We start from the raw sequence: 26,876 nt of genomic DNA, 5'->3' as shown, positions 1-26,876 counted from the left end.
GGAGACTATCAAAGGTGTACCTAGGCAAACTGGAGCCCTGGGCAAAATCTGAGTTTGATGCCCCCATGGCCGGCACCCTCCCCCACCGTGACCAAACAATGATTTTTTTCCCCACCAGGTCGTTTCAAAGTCACCATCACATTATAGAACATCCCCCAACTCACAAATCTGAACACAGCAATGGGCCATGCCACACAGCAGAAATAATTTTTGGAAAACGTTTTCAAAATGTTTTATTACTGCTATGAAAACATTTTATGGTGTTGTATCCAGCCCCCCCAATTGTGGGAAACAGCATCACTTTCAATGTTATTTAAACTGGGTCCCTCAGATTCTCCCTCTAAGGTGGATTTAAAAGGAGAATCTGGGTTCCCTAGTTTAAACAAGTGATGCTGGAATCCACCCCCAAACAGCATCATTTTCAATGGTGTTTAATCTCGGGAGCCCAGATTCTCCTTTTAAATCCACCTTAAAGGGAGAATCTGGGGTCCCCAGTTTAAACATTGAAAGTGGTACTATTTTGGGGTGTTCTCCCTCACCCTGAAATAGCATCCCTTTCAATGTTAAAACTGGGGACCTCAGATTCTCCCTTTAAATCCACGCCGCAGGGGGTGGATTTAACAACCACCACCACCACCACCACCTTTATTAAGCTTTGAGAGAATAAAAGAAAGAAAACAAGCATTGGCAGGGAGTGGATTTAAAAAGAGAATCTGGGGAAATTTAGGGGGTGCCTGTTGTCAGGGTGCAATTATTAAGATAGCAGCACCAAAATTTCAGAGTATCTTCGTGAGACCCTACTGATGATACCACCCAAGTTTTGTGAAGTTTGGTTCAGGGTGTAGCCCCCATCTCCTATTAGCTCCCATTGGAAACAATGGGGGATGGGGGCACTCCCTTTGGGAGTCCATAACTTTGGACTCCCTAAACCAAACCTCACCAAACCCGGGTCATATCATCAGAAGAGTCTCCCAAAAGATCCCTGAAATTTTTGGTGCTGCTAGCCTAAAATCTGCATCCCCTGCAGACCAAAAACACTGAAAATACAAAATCCCCCACAAATGAACCTGCAATTTTGTCGCCCACCACAAGGTGGCGCCCTGGGCAGCTGCCCACTTTGCCCAATGGGAGGAACGCCTCTGGAGACTATAATGCCATAGTCCCTTCAGATGCAACGGCAAACTAGAGTTTGTTGCAAACCTGGAAATAACCAAACTAGGTCTCTTGCCACATAAGATGATTCACATGAGTAAGCCTGAAGCACTGCTGTGTCTGAATCATACCTGAAATTGGATTCAAACAGTTTATGTAAGCTTTAAATCACTACATTTAAAAAGTATTGCTTGTTTTTAAACTTTATTTACCACCTGATTAAAGCATGGAATACAACAGTATTATATATATTTTATGTAAAAAACTTTACATCACTTTTCATATTATATAATTATTCTGCTATTCTCTCAAAAATGTATACATCCATCGGGCAAGGAATGCTTTTCATTAACTTAATGATATTAAATGCACTTCATAATAGAAGATCTCTTAAGAAAAAAGTAGCTTGTAACTTATTTTAGGCATTATAGAGATAAAACATACATTTGCACAAAGTCTATTTTATTTAAAGTTGCAAAGATATGCTAGACAAAGTGTCAAGACAATGAGGGAATTGCACCTCTCACAGATGACTATTTTGTTGTTTGCTTCAAAAGCCATGGATCACATCTCATCATTTCGTTGGTTCTAAAATATTTCGGGGAAAACTTTTACTGGCCACTTACATTGGCTTACATTAACCTCAGCACTGACCAAACTGCCCTTATAAAATACAATGGACAAACTATTTTACCTAATCTGACTCCATCTTTTAAAAATTAAAACTAAGCCAGCTTGTGTGCAAATACGCAGGGTTATGACATCTGTGGCCTGTAGTCCTGCTGTGAAGTCGTATTAAAGGAACTGTACTGGGCATTTGTTCCATGTTTTACAATTTGCATAAATAAAAGCTCCCTTCCATATGGGATGCAAAAGAATAAAAAAGTTGCTTTGTGCCACCAGATAATAATGCAAGGATTAAAATTAAAGTTATCTTAAGGGCTTCTGTCATCAACAGGTTTGTCCTCTTCTTTCTTACCTGTTTAAGCTGCCACTTCAGTATTGACAGAATGAAAAGTCTTCATGTCAGTCTGGATATTCTGTAGGTCTGTATTTTAAATACCCATTTGTAGCATGGCTTTCAGTAACCAGAACTTGTGAATATTTATTCTATTTAAAATATTAAAAGGGTACTGTGTGGCCCACTGCAGTAATGATGCAATGATGGTTAAGAGATCAGGAGCAGGCTGTGGATTTCTGCATTCTTTTCTTCTCTAGTATAAATTTCTCCCCTTTTCTGCTTCAGTCATGTTTTGCTATTACAACTGCACTGGAACTAACTATTATCTGAGGTATGTGTCTTTGATTCACGGTTTGAAGCAGGTTTGCCAACCAGGGTTAGAAGAAAGTCTATTAATGTTCACTGTGATTAAGCACAATTGTAGACACAGCCTTTAACAATGATCAAATCTTTCAAGGACGGAAAGAGAGAAAGAGGAGATTGCATTGGCCAGGACAAAGGGCACCTGTGTGTCATGTGAGCTGATGGTTTTTGCTCTTGATCTGTCAGCCATGACTACATGGGCAATGGCATTGTAAGGTTAGCAGAAATGATTTCTGGGGAGAATTCATGTCATTGTTCGTGGAGCTTGGTGTTACCAAGGGGAAAAAAAGGGGGGAGAATAGAGTATACTGGAGAAACAGCCACTGTAAGAACACACTCAGACATTACATGTACTACAGCACCACTCTCTACAAATCTAATACACACAGAAACTTTCAGAAACAGTTGGAATAAGGCTGTTATGAAGTCTCTTTCCATTCCTGGATAACACACATGGTAAATCTAGAATTTACTTCCCAAGTATCTTTTAAGTACAGCCATTTGAAAATGCGACTGCTGACTGTTATACACAGCATTCCTAAGTAAATAAAGTCATTTAACTCTAAGGCTTTTAAAAGGCTGTACGCTTTATGATCAGAATATTCTACATATAAGCAAATATCTCATATATATATAGATATAAAGCGTCACAGTATTTTACATTGCAAAGATTTGGAAGATACCATATGTATTGCACTTCTCATTCAAATTTTGAAAGATTAGTTGTAATGCTGCCACGGTTCCTCAAGCGAGTCAAATAGATGCAAATTTGAACAAGTAATGTTTGACAAATAGGGATGGGACCAAGCTACAGTTTTTACTACACATTAATAACAGCGAAAAATAAATAAATAATCCAATTACAAGAAGAATGTGGAGCAAGGAATTAAAAAATTCAATATAAAAATAAACCATTTCTTGCGTTATTTTGTGAAAGACCTCTCTAAATTCTGAATTCTCACTTCTCTAATTGGAAAACATAAAAGTCTGAATTGCTTTCCTTGCAGAAGAAAGATAAACTCCTGGTTGTTGTTTTTTACTTAACCTTTTGCCTGTAAATAAATGCTACTACGATCCATTTCTTATAAGTCAGCTGTTGCATACTTTACATGGGACAAAATTCTGCATTTGTCATGTAAAATTCTTTGGTAAAGAAATTAAATCTCAGAAAAAGTTTTCATTCATCCTACTGATGACCCCAAAACAAAAGAACTGTAGAACAGATTGCTCGGCTATAAACAAAAGTTAAGTTGACAGAAAAAGAGAGCACCAGTATGATTAAAAAAATCTAGCCAACAATCTGGCCCTCCAATATCAAGCACGCTGGCTTCTAATGTTAAATTCATTTTAACTCAGAAGCCACCATTCTTCAAAGGCATTCACTTGAAAAGAACTTTGTTTAGAATTAAGATTCATGACACCACCCATTTTAACACTCTTACAGTCCTCATTTGGAGATATGGCTAGCATAAAATATAATTGATAATACTTTTGCAATTGCAGTTTTAATACACTGGGACAGAATCCAGCTTCTTCCCCTTTCATACAAATAAAATACTCATTACATCAGAGTGGAATACAAACCACGCAGGTGCTGCCCTGCTGTCCTTACAAAACGACTATTGCCTTCAGTGGGCCAAGGATACTAAAATGCGGACTTACAAAAGAAAAAACAACAACGTGCAGCTGCAAAATCAGAAGAGCTGAAAGAACTGCACTGATAAAACTCCAAATTCATTTCCTATTTACTCCCACGCACCCACCCACCCAACGAACAGGCTTTTGTTGCAGGTACATGTGCACTTATATTAATAAATCAGGTGGTCCCAAAAAGGAACCAGATTTTTCTTCTTCACACCACCGTTGATAATCAGTGCTATCTAAGCAATTAAACAACCATCTCTCTCAGCTCCACAGTAAAAATAGAATATATCTTGATGCACATTAAAGATGTAGATTGTTCCTACCCAAATGCTACTCTAGGTAACTACTCAAAAAGGGAAAGGGGTTTGATCAGCCAGTACAAATTTTAATTCATTCCATGTGTATTTCAAAGAGTTATTTATCATTTGCTTCATGGGATTAAATATAAAGAATCAGAAGAATTCCCAAAGCTCTCAATGGACTTTCCCACTCAAACGATCAGAGATTTCAAACTGGATTAAGAGCTATGATAATGGTCTTGTGCTGTTTTTTTTTATGGGGGGGGGGTTACTTTTGTAACTATATCTCTACATGTGACTTTGTTGAACTTGGAGAATAAGGTATAGATACTTTCCCAGTATCAAGGGGTGGTGAAAAAAGAACTATCAGCTACACACTGATCCAATATGGGTTACCCAAGCATCACCTTTCTGCATGTATTCTGTAACACACAGCTGGCAATATATATGGGTGCAGAAAAAGACTGCCTTGGGTTTTTGCTGGCTCAGACTGCCCAAATGCCTTCTTGCCATGTGTTTACAGAAGAGACTGCCCCAAACCATTTGAAAAAAGGACCCGGTATAAACACATAGATCATTTTAAAATTGGATGCGGAACAATAAGAAAAAGAGAATGATTCCGGCATGATTTCCCCCATTTCTTAACTATTAATATATTTGTAATATATCACAAACCTACACGTATTTATTCAATATTATCTGTGGAAATTAGTTTCCATTCATTAATCATTTCCAGCAGATTAAGGGGAATTCACTAGAAGGCATTAAAAGAGGGAACCGTTGCAAACAGATCTGAAGAGACAAGCTTAGTGGATAAGAATGACTGGACATTTACTGATTTAAATTGTGAAAATGCTAACAGCTATTTTTATAGGGCAGCCAGAATCGGAAAAGACAAGTTTTTCTTCAGAAACACCAGCTTGATCAGTTTAACCCTGTGGCTCTCAATGTTTTTCTTCTTCCTTTTCTTCAGACAGACCTAGTAGTGATGAATTTCTCTCCTCCTGTCATCATTCTTTAAATAAATTTCACTCAAGCTTTAGAAAAGAGCAGCCATGGAGCTACCATGCAAGTGAATGGGTCCCAGTTGTCCGTAACTGTTCTTCGGGAATCCAGATTCTGAATACTACCCCTATACGCAAGAAGAACTTCCGCAACACGGCTCGAAGCTCTGGGATCAGGTCAAACTGCATTATTTCACAGAGATAGGGATAATACGTTGACGCGTGAGCTTTAAACTTGGAAGAAAAAAGAACAAAAGCGGGGAATTAGTGACCTTACAAAAGCAAGAAAAAGGGAAAAGTTAACTTCTATTAACTTAGCTGTTACAGTAAGATTGTGGCTTAGCAATAGCCTGATAAGCTCCACAGAACTGTCACCAAGTGTTGAGTCCATCACGAAGCCTATTTGCTAGTTTCTTCTCAAACCAAGATCTATCTAGCGCAGATCGGCTAACTGGCAGCCTATGATCCAGATTTGTCCTCTTTCTTTTATACATAGGGTTGCCAGCTCCAAGTTGGGAAGTACCTGGAGATTTAGGGTTGAGCTTGAAAAGAGTGGGGCTGGGGATGAGAGGAACTACAATGCCCTAACGACGATAATGCCATATAATTCATCTTCCAAAGTGGCCATTTTCTCCAGGTGAACTGATCTGTATCACCCCGAGATCAGCTGTAATCCCAGGAAATCTCCAACTACCACCTGGAGGTTGGCAACCCTAGTTATAGCCCACCTTTCTTGCTGAGACCCAAGGCATATTACAATATCAGACCACTTAAGACAACCAATAAATGATGCAACAGGGTTAGAATTACAGAACAATGTAAACAACAAGGGTATACTATAAACAACACAGAAGGTGAATGACAGGGTACAGGACAATGCTGTAAAAGAAGGTAACGGCCACAGTAATCATTCCGTCTTATCTTATTATAGTACACCCTCCTGTCCTGTTCCATTCTACTCCAGTTCTAGTCTCTTTTGCACATTTCTTGGAACAACAGAAATGGAAAGCTCCTTCGGCTAAAAACCTTCACTCCTCTCTGGAGTACTCTGACTGCGCAACCTCTGCAGCTGTGAATTGCTGCTTCTTGGCAATCCAATGATCTAGAGAATGCGTTTCCGTAGTGTTATCTCAAGATGTTGTTATATACGAATGGTTTTAAGAACAGCTTCTCACAAGCAAGGTGGCTACTTCTGACCTCATAAAAATTCAACCTTCACATCTCAATGTCCAATATACAATGTACTTATTTTAGGGGCTGGAACAGCACTGTGGTTGTCATTCATTCTGCATCTTTTTACACAAACAAAAGTGATTTGGATGTTTCCATATTTTTATTCAGCCTCACAACAGCCATCGGAAGCAGGCAACTGGTATCCAGACTTTTCACACAGAAAGCTAAAAACAAGCTGGCTAGTAAAGCTGAGCGAAGTATTTTCACTGGGCTCCATGCTGCGACCCCACACCTGAGGGTCTAAAGAAGTCTGAAGCAGGTAACTTTGACGGTGCCCATTATGCAACTGAATGGGCTGACCAGCTGCTACAGTTTTGGAAGCTTCTCCTTGGGGCTTTGAGGCCATGCTGGATTTACCTATAGGCTTGGCAGGCTGAAGACTTGGGCCTCAAAATCTAGGCTAGCGGGCCTCCAGCCGAGGTGTACAATGATTGACACTGTCACATGCCTTTTTTACACATGCTGTCCCCATCCAAATCAGACCCCTGCACACCTGAGAACAAAGTTCCACAGAAACTTACACCTGATGCTTGATTATAAGTCCCCATGGTTATAACAAGTCAAAGGCTTCAACGTCTTGAGACTGCTCCACGTCTTCCTTTTCCCAACCCTACTGTCCTGCTTGCCTTGTCTCAGGTTACTTTCCCTTCAATCTCCTTTTCTTTCTATCCAAAGATTGCTCACTGATCATGACATTCAGTTAATAAAAACTTAGCTTTGGGAACCCACAAATGTTAAACAAGCATGTGCAAGATTGTTAACATAATTCTAAGAACACGATTTGCTTACTCGTGGGTTTCCTGCATGGAGTCTAGCCACTGCCCTTGAATATTCCTCCATCTGTAATCTCTGTATGTACGTTTCTCTATGCATTATGTGAAATTAGAATCTTTCTGCTTAACCTGAAGGTAATTAAAAAAAAACCTAGGCAGTAAAACTATCTTGCATATTGTCTAAGACGACAAGAAAGACTAATGAACCAAGAAGAGGAGAGACATCTACACAAATTCATTTTTATCATTTCATTTCTTACCTTTTCATCACTGACTTTAAGTATTTTTGTTAAAAGCAGCAGTAGGAGATTAGTCCAGGCCTCTCTGTGGCTTTCTGAGTTCACGGTAATAAAATAGGCCAGTGCTTCACTGCATACACTGTAGGAACATTATACACACTTTCACTCATATGAAAAAGAACAATAAATGAACAGCCTAGAAAGGTTTTCTACCTGCCCTCCAGCCCAGTAGTACATGTGCCTTTTGACAGGCGCAGAAGAAAACAATTCCTGGATTTTGTATTAAAAATGTTCATCATTTAACATAGTGTTGCCTTTCAAAAAATCCTACTGAGTTTGCAAGTATTGTCACTGACTCCATATAGGGGTGATTTCCTTCATCTGGCACACAGAAAACTTTCATGATTCTACTGAACAATGTGAGAGGTAAAATATATACAGCTTTCATTACTTTCCAAAGGAAGTAGCTATTTTCTGCTGTTGGGGTTTTTTTCAGTAGCTTTTGCTAAAAGTAGAAGCCTGCTTAATACCTAGGGCTATCTAATTAAGTCTGCAAAATGTCCTACCTTTCACCTTAAGACTTGGGGCTTTTCCATCATGCCCTGAAACAGGGGTGTCCAACTCTAGCGTTTCAGATGTTCATGGACTACAATTCCCATCAGCTCCTGCTGGAATGGCCAGCTGGTCCTGCCAGCAGGGGCTGATGGGAATTGTAATCCATGAACATCTGAAGCACCAGAGATAGACACCTCTGCCCTAAAACATCTCTTGCCGCATCCCCCTTTTTTTCTTTTGAACATCCAGCCTTTTGAGTTCCGGAGAACTTCACAAACCTGCTTTCCATTTGTGACATTTGAGGCTAGTTAATAAAAGATAGCCAGTGTGGTGTAGTGGTTAAGGGAAGGTGAACTCTGGAAAACCTGGGTTGATTCCCCACTCCTGCATTCCTGCAGATGACCTTGGGTTAGTCCCAATTCAGAACTCTCTCAGCCTCACCTATCTCACAAGGTGTCTATTGTGGGGAGAGGAAGGAAAAGGAATTTGTAAGCCTCCTTACAGGAGAGAAAGGGTATATAAATCCAAACTCTTCTCCTTCTTCTTCCTCTCCCCCCCCCCCACCCACACACACACACAAGTAGATCAACAAGGGGACCTGTGATTATTGTTCTACTTGGATACTTCTAACAGACCAAAGTTTTCCTTTTCCATCTCCCAACAACTTTGTCTATTACACTGGAAATTAAATCTAACAGAGGTACACTGAAATGAGGGACGGTGGCCTCTTGTAGAGTAGTATGGGAGCGCTAACTGTCCTAAGCTAACCTATGTGACCTTCCAAGCTTCACATCCATTAGCTTCAACAGAAGTGTTCGATCTGCATACATATCCTTTTACATGTCTTGACTATGTTCCTACAGTGAAATGAATAAGAGGGTCTAGACAAAGAAATCTGTTACAGGCACTGAAATCCTGCAGCCATAAGCACCCACCAGCTTGTACCCGAATGCCGCAAGAAAAGAAATAATTCTTACTTCAGAAGTCTCTCTTGTATAGCATCCCAAGAGTCTCTGCGGTTTTCATCGACATACATTCGGAAAAGGATTCTCAGGCAACAAGCCAAACTGCTTGTCTCTTGTTTTAAAAGATTGGGTTTTGATTTACCTTTGAATCCTAGAAAAACGAAGGCAGTACAAAGAATGAGTTGAACTAAGGCATAATTAAGGCAAAACCAATTTCACATCTAAAAGTGAACAGAAGTAGTAACCTGGTTATGGAGACAAAAGGGTCCCACATCCGCTTTTTCAAGATTTAGAATGTTGACGTTTTACTGCAAAACCTAGCCACTATTGGCACTGAATGGCTCAAAAAATAGGAGCCCTGGAAGTCGGGCACCAAGGCTTGGATTCTGTGGCCAAGCTTCACACATGCTTAGCTCCAGACACGGAACATCACTTCATCTGCTGCTAGTACGTCCAGTGGTACCACACTTATTGAAAACCACTGACCTTGCACAAACAGGAGGGGAAGCAACCTGGGCTGTGGCCAGAGAAAAGCACCTTCTCCCTTTGTCATCCTTGATCCCTCTGCTGGGGTCCCACACCAGTCAAATAGTAAAATTATAATAGAAGGTGGGATCCAGGTACTGAATTGAACTGTGGGCCTGCGAGAGTTCTTTGCTGGTATGTTTTAAGTTTAAATGATATTTTGTAAGTGTAATTTGAAAGCATTTATAATGTTTTATGTTTTGTTTTATCGAATGATGGACATTGCCCTGAGCCTTTTAGGGAAGGCCGGTGAATAAATCCAACAATCAATAAATAAAATAAAAATAAGATTTAAGCCAAGCTCCTTTCATATCACTAGGACAGTTGGCCTGAGAGAGTAATTACAAAGCCTGCCAGCCAATGAGCAGAACCACCACCGCAAAGACTCTCATAGCCTAGATCAGTGGTGGTGAACCTGTGGCACTCCAGATGTTCATGGACTACAATTCCCATCAGCCCCTGCCAGCATGGCCAATTGGCCATGCTGGCAGGGGCTGATGGGAATTGTAGTCCATGAACATCTGGAGTGCCACAGGTTCACCACCACAGGCCTAGATTTAGGAATCACAAGTGATGGAAGTGAGCAGGTGGAAGAAGCTCAATGTCAATAAATGAAAAATCAGTGGCAATAAATTGAATCTGCTGGGTGGTAGACATACTTATAGTTAACATCTTTGGGAACACATGGCAGTCCAAAAGCTTTTTTTTAAGCGGAAAAATGGGATGCGACATCTGGTATATAAGAAATAGTTGTGGGCATCACAGAATGAAGTGGTCTAACCCTTTAGCAGTCCACGGGTTCTCTGACTTAAAGCACCCTCAAGCCGTTTATCTACCCTCCAGTGTTTCACGTAACTGGTCAGTGCAAATCCCACAGGGAGAAGAGAAACATGGGAGTCACAAGGCTTGGTTTAGGGCTTAAATTAAAATTCCATAGATGTACAGAAAAATAAGCTTGGGGGGCCAATCTCATCCCCACAGTCTACAAGGGTGGCTCTGCCACCTTCATGCTTCAGTTTCCTGGAATTAAATCTGCAGAATTCTTCAGTGACACAAGGAGCGTGAATACCTGTTGCATGCAGCCATCACCACACTAGGGTGGTAAATTTGCTGAACATTCTAAATTATATATCTAACAAGAAAACCAAATGCCATTAGATTAAGATTTTAGATTTTTTCAGTTTAAGATTTCAATCAGCATAATTTGTAGGATCATGTCACAGGGAAACTTGAAACTTTGTACTTTACACTTTCTGTGCACTTACCAGCTCTCCACAGGACAGTCCGTTGTTCGTAATTTGAATTAAAAGCTTTTGAGAATGAATGAGACTCTTGCAGACAGTCCAGCAACTTGAAAAGATGTTGTGAAGACATGTATTTGTACATTCCTTGATCTTCGGTGTCAATGTGGATGTCTGCATCTAGGGTATCCCTCTAAAGAAAATCCAGTTGCGTGAAGCATTGTCTACAATCACAAGTCGTCTAAAATCCAAATACTTTCACCCTTTTCTGACTACTTCACAGTGGTGGTATTGTGGGGGTCAGCCAAACCTTAAGGATGGGCCCCAACATCAATTAGATAGCATGCAGCTCATCAGCACCCTCTCCCCCCCCACACACCCCTGACTCTCAGGCAGCACAGGAGATCAGTGGCAACAACACTGTGGTAGAGGTCGACCATGCAGTTGTTTGAATCTATCCCTCCCTCCCCTTAAAGGAGGAGTGTAGAATGCACAAAGGAAGCAACTAAGAGTCAACCCTCCAAAATCAACTGGGGGAAAAAAGCGTTTGAAAACCAAGCAACAGGAGTTAGAACCATGTGATGTAGTGTAAGCTGCAATGCTGCAATTGAAGCTCTGCTCACAACCTGAGTTCAGTTCTGACAAAGTCAGTTTCAGGTAGCTGACTCAAGGTTAACTCAGCCTTCCATCCTTCTGAGATTGGCAAAATGAGTAACCAGCTTACTGGAGATACCTTTTTAATACCTTTTAAGAAAAACTTGTTATAGTCCAGCAGCTATGATTTAGTGCACTACTGGATGGAAGCTCTATACTCACTAAAGCAAACTAAATCGTTGTTTCAGGGAGACCATTAGAGCAGAAGAGAAAGAGTTTGCTTTTATATCCTGCTTTTCTCAACTGTAAGGAGTCTCAAAGCAGCTCACAAACTCCTTGCCTTCCTGTCCCCTCAACGGACACCTTGTGAGGCAGGTGGGACTGAAAGAGTTCCAAAGAACTGTGACTATTCCAAGGACACCCAGCAGGCTTCGTGTGGAGGAATGGGGAATTGAACCCAATTCATCAGATTAGAGTCCACTGCTTTTAACCACTACACCCTGCTAATCTATAAGACACTTTCTCTTTTTTTCCCCTTGGCTGTACTTGGAAACAAATGCTACCACTTTGGCAAACATGCAAGACGTTGTGAACACATAACATATGGGAGGTTTCTCACCTGAGCTGCAGCCAAATGCTCAGCATCTTCCTTCTTGCTAGTTGCTGGGTAAAATACTATGTTGTCAATGGTCTGAATCAGTTCCAGTTGCACCACACATTTGATGAGGAGGCTGGCAAAGAGTTTCTGGTCTGGGAAAATATCATTGTTTTAGTCCAAACACAATTTCCATTTGTACACAAAGAGCAACAGAGGTAGGAACACAAGCCACCAGACAGTTTCTTCCAATCAAACCCTTTCACAAGCATGCCGTGTACGGCATCCTTCTGCAACAGGGACCCATGAAGGCCCTGATCTACTGCCTCCCCCCTCTCCTTGAACGACTTCCATGCCACTGATGACAGTACCGTTTTATGAGCACTTCATGACACAATACAGTCTCCCTTGGAATTAAAAGTAGAAAAACCATCCCGAGCACAAATTTGCATGCCCTAGGTAGCAAGCTTTTTCTTAAAGTGATCTCGAGGCTCCTATTCAGTTTTGGGATGAGTAAGTCGGTTGACCCAAATGACCTAAAAAAGACTGGCCTACTTAAAGGGCATACTCAGGACATGTTGTGGGTATGGAATGAACCTATGGGCTTGAATCCTATTGATCATGAACAGATCAGAGATCACAGACCCAGCAAGGATCTTTGCCACCTTTCACTTCTCACTGGAGTACCTTGATATCCGGCTTCTAAAAGCCACTCCTGAGAGCAAGGGGGCCCTTCAAAAATGACTTGGGATGTGGTGCAAGAAGCCAAGATGGTGTAGGTCTCCAAGGCTGGGACTGCAGTCTCTTCTGGCCTTCCCGGAGGGGAGGTCAGAAGAGACTGCAGGCTGCCAGCTGGGATCCCAGCTGGCAGGGGGAGGAAGGAAGAGAGGGGGAGTCCAGGATGGGGTTGAGGGAAGTCCTGCTGCCTCGTCGTTTTTGCGTGCCTCGGACAGGTTCAAAGCATGTGAAAATGACGAGGCGGCAGGACTTCCTGGTCACGTGGGGGGCCGATTTTGCGCCCCCACATGACCAGAAGAGTGGTGCCTGGGGACAAGGGATACCCCTTGTCCCTAGGTTGATACGCCACTGCCTGTACAATAAAGTACAACTGTGAACAAATGCAATATTTATGTGAATCAGTAAAATGCATTCAAGCACAGCAAAGCTGACAAACAACACAAGCCTTTCCTAATAAACAATAAGAAACATCTACATAGGGAAGGTGCATTATTACAAGTCTGAAGTGCATTATTACAACAGAATCCAATCCAAGAGAATCTAGAACGAGTTCCCAGATATGTACTCGTTTTCGTGAAGTCAATGTTCACTTCTTCAGCAATATGACCTTGTGTTGTTTGCCGGCTTCGCCATGCCTGTATGCATGTTACTGCTTCACATAAATAAGGTTTTTTGTTCATATTTGTACTTTATTATGCAGCAAGGGTCTTGTGTTTTGTGATGTTTACTCTGTTGCTTGCTGCTGCGTTACAAATCAGACAAAAAGTATGCTGGCAAGATGTTGCTATTGTTGTGGATGTCTACGGCTGAGGATGCGAAGTGTACATGTGTACACTAAAAGGCCAGAAGATCTACATAAAATCATAGTGTAGGCCGTTAAGGCCTCTTCTTAGGGCATTACAGTGGAGTAGCTTGTAAGGGAGTCTGAATTTAATTCAGGTCATTTTTGCATATGCAGATGCTGAGGAAGTTGATGTGCAGACTTACTCGAATAAGGGCCACCTTTCCAACTTTCATCTGTGGGATTTGAAAATTGGCTTTGACCTCTTTCTGAAGCATTTTTATCAATGCTGCTTAAAGACTGGCGATCCAGGTCCACATCCTAGAAACAAACAGGGTCTGCGTTATTATTTCACATATTAGCCACAGCTTATTTCTGTAGTTGCTAGACAAATTATTTCTGCTATCACCAAATTCAAGGGTTTTTTTTAATCCTTTCCTTTTATTAAATTTTTATAATGAATTGAGGGTTTCTATAAATACTTTCTATTTTCATATTAACTTTTCTCAGTCACAGAGGTCTTTATTTCGCATCCTTTTTCCCAGTGGGGATGAGAAGTCAGAGCGCCTACCAAGTGCTTTTCAGACGAATCATCTTCCATTCCTGCCGGCCTCCATGTCAGCAACCTGCAAAGGAGGAAACACATCTGATTATAACAGCGATCGTGAGCCACCGGGCAATGTTCTGCCACATTTGGAATTCTACTCACACATGAGGAATTGTAGTTTTGAAAATCTCTAGCATACAATTGCAGGTCTGGTCCCAAACATCTGGACTGAATTTTTCCCCATTTAATATTACCAGGCTTTCTAGGCAGTTGGTACCTGATCGAGCCAGCTGCTCATTATCTGTTGGGGGGAAAAAACCCGGGAATTAGATTTTTTTTTAAAAAAAAATGCGTTTTAACAAGATTAACATTCATTGTGACTATGTACATATTTGGCCAGGATCCAAAGGCATTTGCAAACAATCTGACCTGAACACTGGCTATGCTGACACACAGTGCCAACTACCAGCTGAATCAACATAATACGGCAAAATGAAACCAGGAGCAATTCTCATCTCAGTCCCCACTTAATTGGAGCTTTATGTTACATAGGGACCAATACGAACCAAGGTTTCCTTGAAAAACCCCCACAAGTTTTAAAATCATAACTTGGCTTTTATAAAAATCCTGATTTTTCAAGCAGTTGTGTGTTCCAGATGCTGAGTATTGGCTCAAAAATCCACAGAAAAGTTTAGAGGGTGATTTTTGTTCATGCCAATGTTTAAAATAGCCCTAATAGGACTGTAGGAACTATTTAGCTTATCTACTGAAATTCCAACGACATGAAATACATTTAATAAAGTTTAGCATTGAAAAACCGACAGCTAACAGGTAACTGAAGGGATGAGAAGCTTTTAATATAAAATTCCTGATAAGGAAAATCAAAAAATTTAAAAAAATAAAAAAATTGTATCAAAATAATAATAGGGTTTTTTTTCCAATCCCAGGTTAGAAGCAGCACCAGAGATGGTGTAATAAACAGGCAGCTAAAAGCATCCCTTAAGTAAGGTAGTTAAAAAAGCTTTTTCCCCGCCCAAAGAGTTCATCGTGCAAAACCATCAGGAAGGGTTGGAGAAGACAGAGATGAAGATACAATGAATATATACCTTCCCGCAAGTGGTATTCATTCAGAATAATGTGACATGTATTTAAATAAGCTACCTTGTTTTACACACCAGTGTAACTGTGCAAATATGTCAGAAAGAAGAATCTCATTCAAAGCTTCGTAGAACTGTGTGAACACGTCACAGATGGCGTAAAGTGCATGATTACACGTAGTGGTCATCCATTCAGATTTCTGTTGAGAGAAGAAGCAGGTCTGAATTCTTACCGAGATAAAGAGGAAAGGATTATGAACGATCAATTTAACGAAAATCTCAAAGCAGCATATAAAATACACAGACCCCCCCTTCTGTTTCTTCTTTTGTTGTCAAAAAATTGTGTTGACATTTTTTGCTTGTATTAGTCTGTCTGTACACTGCACATAGCACAACTGAAAACCACATCAGCTAAAAGGCCGACTGAGGAACAGGGTATTTGTCATATTCCTTAATGTGGGAGAAGTTCAAGGACAAAATGGGGAGAGAAAGTCCAGGTGTCAGCATTGTTTTTGCTGGTCATTTCTTATTCATTTATGGTTTTTACATATTGCCTTTTGACAAAATTATCATGCTGGGCACTGTATCACACAAGAAAACACCAATCTCTCCATTAAGAGACCTTAATTTCATTAACCCTGAATCAGGCCAGTTCAATCATATCTAGAGAGTGAAACAGGTTAGTGCTTGGACAGGAGACCACCCACAGGGGTGGCCAACCTCTGGCACTCAGATGTTCATGGACTGCAATTCCCATCAGCCCCTGCCAGCATGGCCAAGAGGTTGGCCACCTCTGACCTAGGAAGCTGAGGGGTGCTCTCCAGAGACAGGCAATGACAACCCTCCTCTGTTCATCTGTTGTCTTGAAACCCAACAGGGTCCCCATAAGTCAGGTGCACTTGATGGCAAAATAATAAAATAAACAATTCTTCAAAAACTGGTTTTGATTCCTGGTCTGAGGAACTTAAGAAGGCTGATTTACAAGGATTCCTTTTTTCCAAGAGATTTCAGTACCTCCGTTTGCTGCTCTGGTAGCTTCATGTTATCAAATATCCTAAACACAATACGGAAGAGATCCTGCCACCAATGCCTCTCGAAGGTATGCCCGTAGCTCTTCATAATTTCAAACATAACCGTTAGGCCTCTACAATATGGGGGGGGGGGGGAGCAACAAGAATGCAAGTTAATCGGGAAGACATCTGAAAACCTACAGAGTCCCAAAGACCCAAGTGTTCCTTTTTGACTGTTTACCTTGTGCGTACATCTAGCTTACACCGATTAATAATACAAGAAAGCTCAAATAAAATAGGAAACCATCCTCGGACCCAAACTCTATCTCCAGGAGCCACGTTCATGTCATCGCTTGTGTATTCTCTCAGAACCTGTAAACATATACACAAATACACTCAGAGAGGTGTCAAAGCAATCCAGTTTAGGTAAATACTTGTGCTACTTAATCAGGCCTTGCTGCAGTTCAATAGCTTGGTGAAATGCCAAAAGTTCAGCATAAAGTGAAGTACAAGATTGAGGAACTCAAAAGAAGTCACCCTACAAGATCCACTGCATTTTTATTCTACCTTTCCTCCGAGGAACTCAGGACAGTGTATGTGGCTCTCTACTCTTCTGTCTTGGGGAACTGTTTTGAGCACGTCTACTCAAAAGAGACCCCAAATTACTCCAAGAGGCAACCTTACCCTCATAACAGCCTTGTGAGATAGGCCAGTATGAGTGTCAATAACTAGCCTCAATTTCCCCCAATGGAGTTCACCGTTGAAGTACAATTTGACCCTAGTTAGATACTCTAAGTATTACTCTGCACTAGCTCTAATTTTTTTTTCTTAAATGTTTGGTATTTAGTATCTTTGCTCTCCTGGAGATGCCAGTAATTTTAAATGTAAAACCCCAGATATTTCATGTGGTAATGTTAGATTTCTCCCATATATGTTCATCTTAGCTGCGCCTGGACAGGAGAACTATGATTTCTTAGGGTTATGGTGAACACAATATAACAGTGTCTTACTAGCAGTAACAAAAAAAAAACCCATTATATCAGAATCTCCAGTTAGAAAATTAACTCATGACCCTCTTAAAGTAGGTCAGCAGGGCATTACTAGTTTTAAGCCTCTGCAAAAGCTCAGAAATATAACCAAGGGGAAAAGAAAAAGAAATACCTGAGGTCTTTCTGAAACATATTTAGCACAAAACCGGATCAATCTAATTGCTTCCATACAGGTGTCTGGAAATGCAGCGTTACAAGCAAACTCTGATAAACATTTCACGGCATCCTGGAAGGAATCTATTGCTGCAGGAAAGTGCTGTTGAAAAATATTGGCTGAAAGGTAGAGAGAGAGAGAGAAACAATCACCACCTTTCTGACAAGGTTTTTAACACATCACTTGACTTGAATCTATTTTACTGCAGACCCAATACAGCTACTGTCTGAAACCATCTTTCAAATTTATTTCTACTGTGTTGGTAAAACCTGGTAGACTGGATGGCACAATAAACAAGGAGGCCCAATCAACTGGGCTATAAATGACATCACTACACCAGCATTTGCCCTTCTGTGTAACACGTACTGATGTGAACGTGTCACACTGTTGCAGTTCTAGCTGCTGATCAACTCAATCTAGCCTGCACAGGACTCCCCAACTTGCAGCCCAAGTATGATTGGCTGCCAGGGGCCAAATGAATCATTGGTTTTTACTTTCTGCCCAAGTGTGAAATACAATTGGGCTGTCAAGAACCCACAGGTGACACTTAATGGCTTTATTTGGCTCAGATCACATGCAGTGATATGCTTGAACTATAACAATGAATTGTACCATAAAACTACATTTGCCTGATTTTTTTCCTACGTGACTTGACTAGGATTAAGCATTTAGAGTCATGGAGGAAAACTCCAAATGACAATAGCCTCAGGGGAGCCATTTTCTTAAAAAGTTCTTCAACTAATTTTTATTCATTTATTTGATTTACAGGCTGCTCTTCCCCGTCAATAGGGCAGCTCGTAACAATTCCAACATATGACAATAAAATCAATTAATCATACACAATATGTTCACATAACCATGTTCTTGTGCCCTCACTAATAGGTGGAAGTCAACTGGGATGGAATAAGCAAACATAAAAAGACACAACCAACATCCAAAGAAAGGGAAGGGAAGGGAAGAAACGGCAGAGGCAGGGAAAAGGAGGTCAGTCAAGTTGGAACCCACTTCTGCCCTCAATCACAGGCTTCCAACCAAGCGCTATAGTTGGGCGCCAAATGTCAAAAAGGTTAACAGCAATTGCTTCTAATGACTTTCACTGTCGTCTTTAAGAGGTAGATTAAAAAGCCCCTTATTACTCTCAAGTGTTTTATGACGGCGGCAAGCAGCAACTATTGATTGGGATGTGGGAAACTGTGGCAGGCAAATGAAGAGAGGAGGAGGAGATTTTGCTAACAGGAGATTTGCTAACAGTGACCGTACAGCAAACAGCTCTGCCCATTCTCAGTATGAGCACTACCCATGCAGCATATATGAGAAGCAAAGGCTTGCAAGCTGCATCAGGCCAGAGTGGTAAACACACAACTTTGGTGACATTTCTGAAAATTGTGCACAAGTGCATTGTTGCCACAAGCACAGCTACAGTTGTGGGTGAATTTCTGAACATATGTGATGACAGATTATCCTGCTCTTTCAAGTGAGATACCTGAAAGGGAGCAGGGAGAGAAGGGAGAGGATACATTTCTCCTTAAAATTAATATCTTTGATTATAATGATAAAATTTCACCGCTTCCCATAAGAGAAGAAGAGTTTGGATTTATATCCCCCCATTCTCTCCTGTAGGAGACTCAAAGGGGCTGACAATCTCCTTGCCCTTCCCCCCTCACAACAAACACCCTGTGAGGTGGGTGGGGCTGAGAGAGCTCCGAGAAGCTGTGACTAGCCCAAGGTCACCCAGCTGGCGTATGTGGGAGTGCACAGGCTAATCTGAATTCCCCAGATAAGCCTCCACAGCTCAAGCGGCAGAGCGGGGAACCAACCCCATTCCTCCAGATTAGAATGCACCTGCTCTTAACCACTGAGCCACTGCGCTACTTGAAGCATATGCTAGAAGCAAGTTAGCTTTTGACTCTGGCCTCTGTGGCTTTCTTTTGTCCCATCAGCCATGCCTCACTTTACTTACTAACTATGTGCCCTGTTGTCTGGAATGCCAACTCCACAATATTCCCATCATGATCTGATGCTGCCTGATGAAATACTGCAAAAATATTTTTCCACCCTGAGCGGATATTAGCAGCCTGAGAATTCACCATCTGAGTGATGCAGCAAATCACCATGTCACGAATCGTCGGAGATCTTATTTTCAGAGAAAGAGAAAGAAAAATAGGCTAAATTATTTATGCAATTGTGCCTGACAGCAGAACAACAACACAATGCGCATGTAAGAAAGCAAGTTGTCCTTTCGAGCTGTAAGGGGTACTTACCTGTTTTTCTTCATTATGTGCTCAAAGGGTCTCAGAAAGTCCTTCTGGAACCGGAAGTTGGCCAGCTCTCCCTTTTCAAGAAACTTCATTGACAGCTGTCTCAATGAATCAACTGCAAATATGGCCACATCTTCATTAGGATTACAACCAACCTACCGATGAGAAAAAAGGGTCCCTTCAGAAAAGATGTATGCTAAACCCTCGATATGATTGAAGTGATGTCTCTACAACCCAATCACTAGGCAAACATTCAAAGACATCAGAGCTAACCTAAACAGGGGATTCTAAAAAAAAAAGTGAAATGAAACTCTCTCACCCTAATTCTGAGGTCTTTACCGGCAGAAGCCAGCTGATTTCAGTGGGGCTTATTTCCCTGTTTATTATCAGCACACAAGTCTACAAAAAAAAAACTTAAACTTTCACATATAAGAATTTGCTTAAGCCTTAAGGCAAAGGATCCAACTGGTCTCAAGCAAGATCACCAAAGGAAAACACACAAAAGCAGGACAAAGGCCTCACAACAAAACAGCAAGGCAGATCCAGGGTGGCACAGAGACTCTCTGCCTCCACCTGTAAGGCATAATATCGTGCTTTCTCTCCAGCTGTTCAGGCCTATTGAGGCACTAACACACACTGAGAAGTTTCTACATTGTAAACAATTTGTTTTGCCCATTTATATTTCAAACTATAAGCTTCTCAGTCTGTGAGGCCATGACACCTTCAAAATGCTAACCATTTTCATCTGCAGCTTCTTCCAACTTCCTGAAGTGTAATCCACAAAGTGCAGCGGAATAAAGCTATGCCCAGTTAGTTACGCATGCAGGAAATGGGCAAATTAAGGGCCTTGCATCACTGGGGATCTTCAGATGTCCTGCAAGATCTTTCTAATGACACTGAGGTTGTAGAGGTTTCTAACTATACATTTCCAGTCACATTCTACATATAGAGTTGGATCCAATCATGTTCTCTATGGGTCAAAAAAGGAAGAAAGGGTTCCAATTAACCACTAAAATGGTGATGTCGAAGATCATGGGACCCGCACAGATAAAAGTCACTTGGGACAGGGGCTGTAGTAAGGAGGAAAATTAGGCAAGATTGAAGAAGAAAAATAATTTGGATTTATATCCCCCCTTTCTCTCCTATAAGGAAACTCAAAGGGGCTTACAATCACCTTTTCCTCCTCCCCGCCCCAACAAAAACCCTGTGAGATGGGTTCTGAAGAACTGTGACTAGCCCAAGGTGACCCAGCTGGCATGTATTGGAGCGCACAAGCTGATCTGGTTCACTAGATAAGCCTTCACAGCTCAAGTGGCAGAGTGGGGAATCAAACCCGGTTCCCCAGATGAGAGTGCACCTGCTCTTAACCACTTCAGTAAAAAGGTTTGCTAAATCTATCAGTGTATTTTTACCTAGCACTATGAATAGCAAATCCAGTTTTTATACAACAGAACAGTATTCCACAAGAAGTGGGAACAACTTTCTGCTAGAGTGGACGGAAGCTTGAAGTTATGTGACTGTGTACACCAGTTAACCTTGGCGTCTGAAGTGACAGTGAAGAGTCCACTCATTCACAGGGTTTACATACCTTATTGAAATGATCTCCAATCACATGCCATATCCTGGACCACTGCAGCCTAATTCGACTCATATTGTAGTAGGAGATTTCAACAATCTTCTGTAAGCTGAACATGCGAGGATGGTGAGGGGAAGCCAACTCGTCCATGGAAACAGCACACAGCCATCGAACAAAGTCAACTGAATATTTTAAGAGTAGAGACAGGTGTCAATAAAAGTCAGAAAGAGTCCAATGCAACCTGCTCTTCATTTCAGTGTTTTTTTTACAAAGCGTACATACCGATTGCATTTCCATCCAGTCTTGTTGACCCAGTAAATATTCTGTGGACAGACAGTGATAGACAGAGTCAATGTGGGAAAGAATAGAATACAAAAACTTATGGTGAAAGCATGAGGGGAGGTATCTAGAGCAGGGGTCTGCAACCTGCGGCTCTTCAGATGTTCATGGACTCAGGCAGGAGGAGGACCTGAGCATCTAGGCTATGGATCATAATTCCCATCAGCCCCTCACAGCTGGGCGGCCATGCTGGCAGGAGCTGATGGGAATTGTAGTCCATAACATCTGGAGTGCCAAAGGTTCGCCACCACTGGACTAGAGGATCATGACCAGAGTTCTACTCATGGGAGGGGGCTTTCTTGCCTCCTCCTTCATGCTGCAAGCCTCTGAGTTCCATGCAAATCTGCCACTGTGGTTAGAAGGACCTTCAGAAACAGCAGATGTAGTAGAGAGGACTGCTGCTGGAGGCGAAATGGAAACAAATCATATTTGCAGGGTAGGTGTATATAAGATACTGTTACAGAAACTACACCTTCGCATACATATACTCAATACATGAGTCATAACAAAGTGAATTTCAAACTACATTCAAACAATATCTCAATTTCTGTTCCATTAGCTAACTTTAGAAATTATTTCGATGAATTCAACAGGTGAAGCTAAATTTTGAGGCTATAAAACCTCCAGACATGGTTTTATTTTTTTATCCTTTTTCAAGCCCATATAGGTTGTAATGGTAACCCAATAGAAAGCAATGTTTCACAATGAAGGCTCTTCTTAATTTCAGACCTAATGATGTTCTCTGTGCCAGCAGGTTCTAATCAGAGAGAATAATATATCCTGGGGGAAAAAGAGAAAACTATATCCAGAGGTTTTATAGCCTCAATATTTAGCTTAACCTTTTGAATTTATGGAAATTGAGATATTGTTTGAATGTGGTTTGAAATTCACTTTGTTATGACTCGTGTATTGAGTATATTTACGTGAAGGTGTAGTTTCTGTAACACCCTCTTTATACAAGCAGAAGTATCTTCTGCTCACACAAGTAGGGGTTCAGATCCAGTGCAGTGAATGTTGCAAGCTGACTGTTATAACATGGAATTTCATGCTGATCAGAACCCCCCCTCCCACTATCTTAGATGAAGGGGCATATATCCTTGGTTGGGGGAGAAGATTAGTTGATATACAGCGGTGGTCATCTGTCTTCTGTTTTCCATTCAAACTTTTTTAGCACCCTGGTCCACTCTACACACAGCCCAGGGACCAATCATGGAATACTGCTAATAATAAATATTTTATTTATATTCCACTCTCCTGCAGAGCTCAGGATAGTTTACAACAAAAAAACCCTGACCTTCAGTACAACAGATACTACAAAACACAAGCAAATATACAACTCTAAAATGCTGTATTTTGATAGAATTAAAAAAACCTTTTTGTTTGAGTCCCAGAGTAGAACATATTGTGATAATGAGGAGAGTACAGCTTCATACTTTAGTACAAAGTAAACACACACACATATACAAACTCTAGTTACCTGTCCACTGCCACCACCACACTTTGTGAACTGGTTTCTCCAACAGATTCTTGAATACTGGCTATTTGCCTTTTATCAGCTCCTCCGCCCACAAGGTTGCCTATTCAGGAAGGAAACCCCCCCACACACACAAAAAAGAGCCATTAAATTCAATAAGGACATAATAGTATCTATTATGATTGCATTAAGGTGCATCAGCATGGTGAATGACAAACAAAAATGTAGAATAAGAAGGACAAGGTCATAGTTCAGTTTTAAAGTAAGAACTGCAGAACTGGAAGGCTAAGATTCAAGTCCAGAATGTCTTTCTGCAAGAGTTACAAACAAAACCAATCATATGACTGCCAACGGATGAATTACCCACAGGCCCCAGGGAAACCATGGACCCTCCACACTCACACACCTATCGGACATAATAACAAGTACTTTGCTAGTAGAGGTGCTCTTCAGATGGTAGCAGTATGAAGTGGGCTCATTCATCCCTTCTACCATAACATTAAACAGTCTTGGCTTCATGCATGCAGAGTAAACTGACAAGATCTTTCTCACACACAGACCAGGGGTTGTTGCTCACTCACTACTACTATCAAGAACAAAAAGCATCAGATTGTTTAAAAATCTATTTTTAAGTAATGACATTTTAATTGTTTCTAGATACTATTTTATTTACAAATCAATTTGCTTCTAAAAGAGGAAGTCCAGCTCTGATTTGAGTATGCTACAGAAATGCTACGTAGAACCCAATGTGTAACGTCAACTTGCAAACAGAGCCACTTTTTGAATTGTTCTTATGCTGTCGCCACAAAAATACACTTATGCTTAAAAATGGTAGGTATCTCAGTCATGTGGACCGCCATAGGATGGAACATTACCAAATTCCTGGTCACAATAACTTTTGAAGATCAAGGTAATATTATATAGAAAACAGAATACCCAATGTAAATGAAACAAAAGTCTGCACGCCTTATTCAGGTAATGGAATTGGGATTTTCTGGATTGACAGGGAGTGATTTAGAACTGAAATACTGTATAAAGACATACTGCACACCTTGTAAAGCACCTGATATATATGGATAAGCAATCTACTATTTTATAATCTATCTTTATCCTCTTTATGAAATGCTTTATGTGATGTAAAAGTTTAGGGATCCTTTGTTCACAAATGGTGAACCATCCTCCCCACCCCGGTTCTATTAACTGATCCAAAGGACTGGTCTCTTGTTCAGTTCTTTAATGTTCAAACTAGCTGAATTTAGTGAACTAACTTCATTAAAAGTAAAGGTAGTCCCCCTGTGCAAGCACTGAGTCATTAGTGATCCATGAATGACTTTGCATCACAACATTTAGTAGGCAAACATTCGTTACGTGGTAGTTTGCCATTGCCTTCCCCAGTCATCTACACTTTACCACAGTGGTTCTCAACCTTCCTAATGCCGTGACCCTTTAATACAGTTCCTCGTGTTGTGGTGACCCCTAACCCTAACATTTATCCATTTTACAGATGGAGAACACTGATGCAGAGAGTTTTAGGCGACCCCTGTGAAAGGGTCATTCGTCCCCCCCAAAGGGGTCACAACCCACAGGTTGAGAACCACTGCTTTACCCCCCAGCAAGCCTGGTACTCATTCATGTCATTTATTATGTAATACCAACTCTCCCTGCACGAAAGGCCATTGATGCAATCTGAAATAAAGGAACGCATCATTCATCACAATGACCGAAGACCTTGGAGAAAAGAGTCAAGGATGTGCTTCTTACCTAGTCCAAGCCCCATGAACTCTTCACTTCCAGAGGTGAAACCTCTGAGGCTCCCTTCTCTTTCCCGTCCAGACCCAGAGAGGTAGCGTGTTTTCACTCCAGTGCCAATGAGTTGTGCCAGCTCCAACTGGCTGATGCATTTCAAGATCTAACAAAGTATATACAAATTCAGTACCAGTGTGAGCAACTACGAGGCTGCATGGTCAGAAGCTCCACAGAGTTCCAGTGCAAACACAAAATCCCACACATATAAGACTTCTCCATTCACTTCAGCATGGAGAGACAGGTTGATGCACATAATGCCCTTGGGAACCTGCTTGCTTGGAGGGTTTTACACTCCCTTTTCACAGCAAGTCACAGCTCTGACATAAGCATACTCCCCTGAGCCTCTCCTTGGAGTATAAAACAGTTACCACCACACGCTGGGACACTATCCCACTGGCAGATACAGGGTCCCAATGTTAACAGATTTCCAATGGTTAGTACAATGTCCTCTGAAGCTAACACTTATTTAAAGGGCAGGTAATACGTAAACATGATTCCCCTGTTCCACTGTAGTTTTTCTAGAGGACTAGCAGGAAGAATTGATCAGCACTTCAAAGACACTAACATGTTGTTACAGTAAAAGAAAATTACTATAGATCAGAAAACTTTTGTTTTTATTTGAGAAGCATCTCTCAAGATTCTTCAAGCAGAAAACTGATAATTACTTGGATTGTTTATTTGCTTGGATTGTCACCAAACATTTTTTAAAAAAGAGATTGCTAAATAAATAACACTTCAAACTTGACATGATGGCAACTTGGGAGGAATGTCTGGATTTTTAGATGCTCTTCATATAAGAATTTGTCCAGGGGACAGCAAGGAATTTAATTTCAATCATAAACTGCTGGAGTAAGTGGGGATTTAATTACTGTTATGCAAAAAGCAGCAGCCTGAATTAGCTCTGACTAAACCAGCTTGCATAAACTAGATACAAATTTCAAATCAAAACGCTAGTGATAACTCAAAAATTAGAGACAACACCAAACTTGTAAATATCAATGCCAGAAAAGTTATCCAAACCATCACACAGTTCATAGTTGAAAACCACTCTCCAAAAATCATTCATAAGAACATAAGAACTAGCCTGCTGGATCAGACCAGAGTCCATCTAGTCCAGCATTCTGCTACTCGCAGTGGCCCACCAGGTGCCTTTGGGAGCTCACATGCAGGATGTGAAAGCAATGGCCTTCTGCTGCTGCTGCTGCTGCTCCTGAGCACCTGGTCTGCTAAGGCATTTGCAATCTGAGATAGGCTGAGATTCCCTTAAAGGACATATACAAACAGAGCAATAGATGGTTTCACCAAGAGTTCTACAGCCATGGATACTGATTAAACTAGGCCCCATAAGTGACCAATTAACCCAAGGCAGAGTATTCTGGAAAACTGATAGCACAGTCCAAATCTCACATGGGGTTTACCTCATGCCAGGAATTCCCTAGATAGTTGCCATCAGTGTGAGCCACAGTAATTAGAGTCTTGATTGTATCTATGTTCTTTTGTTTCATTTCTGTGATGCTGGAACTGGCAGTCAACAAGGAAAAGCGGGCAAGAGCTTGCACGTAAGCGTCTCTTTCAAGCTAAAATATAAAAAAAGCATTAAAAACAGAAATATCCATGGGAGTGCACAGGACAAAATAAACAGGATGTAGAAATTTGAAAATCTGCCCCCCCCCCCCAGTTGTTAAATAATGTGGGGGCAAGGAAGACATAGACTGAAAACAGAGTACATCTGAATGGAGAGGGATGTCAACCAGTCATCATAATAGGAATACGTTGGAATGACGTAGTAGGGGTGGGGAGTGGGGGATCTTTTCATATTCACCCAAACTAGGCTGAAGAAGTGCTATCCCTTAGAAAAGACAATTGAACAGTACTGATGATACCAGTTCTAAGAACAGGCTTCT

The 26,876-nt window shown here is 41.1% G+C and overlaps 1 protein-coding gene across 3 annotated transcripts in view; it reads right to left on the bottom strand.

Annotated features, from left to right (window-relative positions):
- Positions 1 to 1,339: 1,339 nt before the first annotated feature.
- The window catches only part of ARFGEF2 (ADP ribosylation factor guanine nucleotide exchange factor 2), a 60,559-nt gene continuing 35,022 nt past the window's right edge, over positions 1,340 to 26,876 (bottom strand). For 2 of the 3 annotated variants that reach the window (XM_048496913.1, XM_048496914.1), the window contains 19 exons: positions 26,391 to 26,549; positions 24,928 to 25,075; positions 23,170 to 23,269; positions 21,636 to 21,676; positions 21,366 to 21,535; positions 19,781 to 19,932; positions 19,480 to 19,652; positions 17,478 to 17,638; positions 16,558 to 16,688; positions 16,321 to 16,450; positions 15,371 to 15,506; positions 14,372 to 14,510; positions 14,234 to 14,288; positions 13,869 to 13,983; positions 12,168 to 12,298; positions 10,979 to 11,147; positions 9,201 to 9,339; positions 7,690 to 7,807; positions 1,340 to 5,657 (listed from right to left, as the gene is read on the bottom strand). In XM_048496913.1, the coding sequence (XP_048352870.1) occupies positions 5,481 to 5,657; positions 7,690 to 7,807; positions 9,201 to 9,339; positions 10,979 to 11,147; positions 12,168 to 12,298; positions 13,869 to 13,983; positions 14,234 to 14,288; positions 14,372 to 14,510; positions 15,371 to 15,506; positions 16,321 to 16,450; positions 16,558 to 16,688; positions 17,478 to 17,638; positions 19,480 to 19,652; positions 19,781 to 19,932; positions 21,366 to 21,535; positions 21,636 to 21,676; positions 23,170 to 23,269; positions 24,928 to 25,075; positions 26,391 to 26,549 (2,544 nt within the window). In that variant the 3' untranslated portion in view covers positions 1,340 to 5,480. Of the gene's footprint in view, positions 5,658 to 7,689; positions 7,808 to 9,200; positions 9,340 to 10,978; positions 11,148 to 12,167; positions 12,299 to 13,868; positions 13,984 to 14,233; positions 14,289 to 14,371; positions 14,511 to 15,370; positions 15,507 to 16,320; positions 16,451 to 16,557; positions 16,689 to 17,477; positions 17,639 to 19,479; positions 19,653 to 19,780; positions 19,933 to 21,365; positions 21,536 to 21,635; positions 21,677 to 23,169; positions 23,270 to 24,927; positions 25,076 to 26,390; positions 26,550 to 26,876 lie in introns of those variants that run through there. The other variant, XM_048496915.1, reaches the window with a different exon arrangement.

This window comes from Sphaerodactylus townsendi, linkage group LG05, assembly GCF_021028975.2.
Source record: "Sphaerodactylus townsendi isolate TG3544 linkage group LG05, MPM_Stown_v2.3, whole genome shotgun sequence".
Lineage (NCBI taxonomy): Eukaryota > Metazoa > Chordata > Lepidosauria > Squamata > Sphaerodactylidae > Sphaerodactylus > Sphaerodactylus townsendi.
The sequence above is the reverse complement of the archived record's forward strand: the minus strand, read 5'-3'. Positions and strand labels throughout refer to the sequence as shown.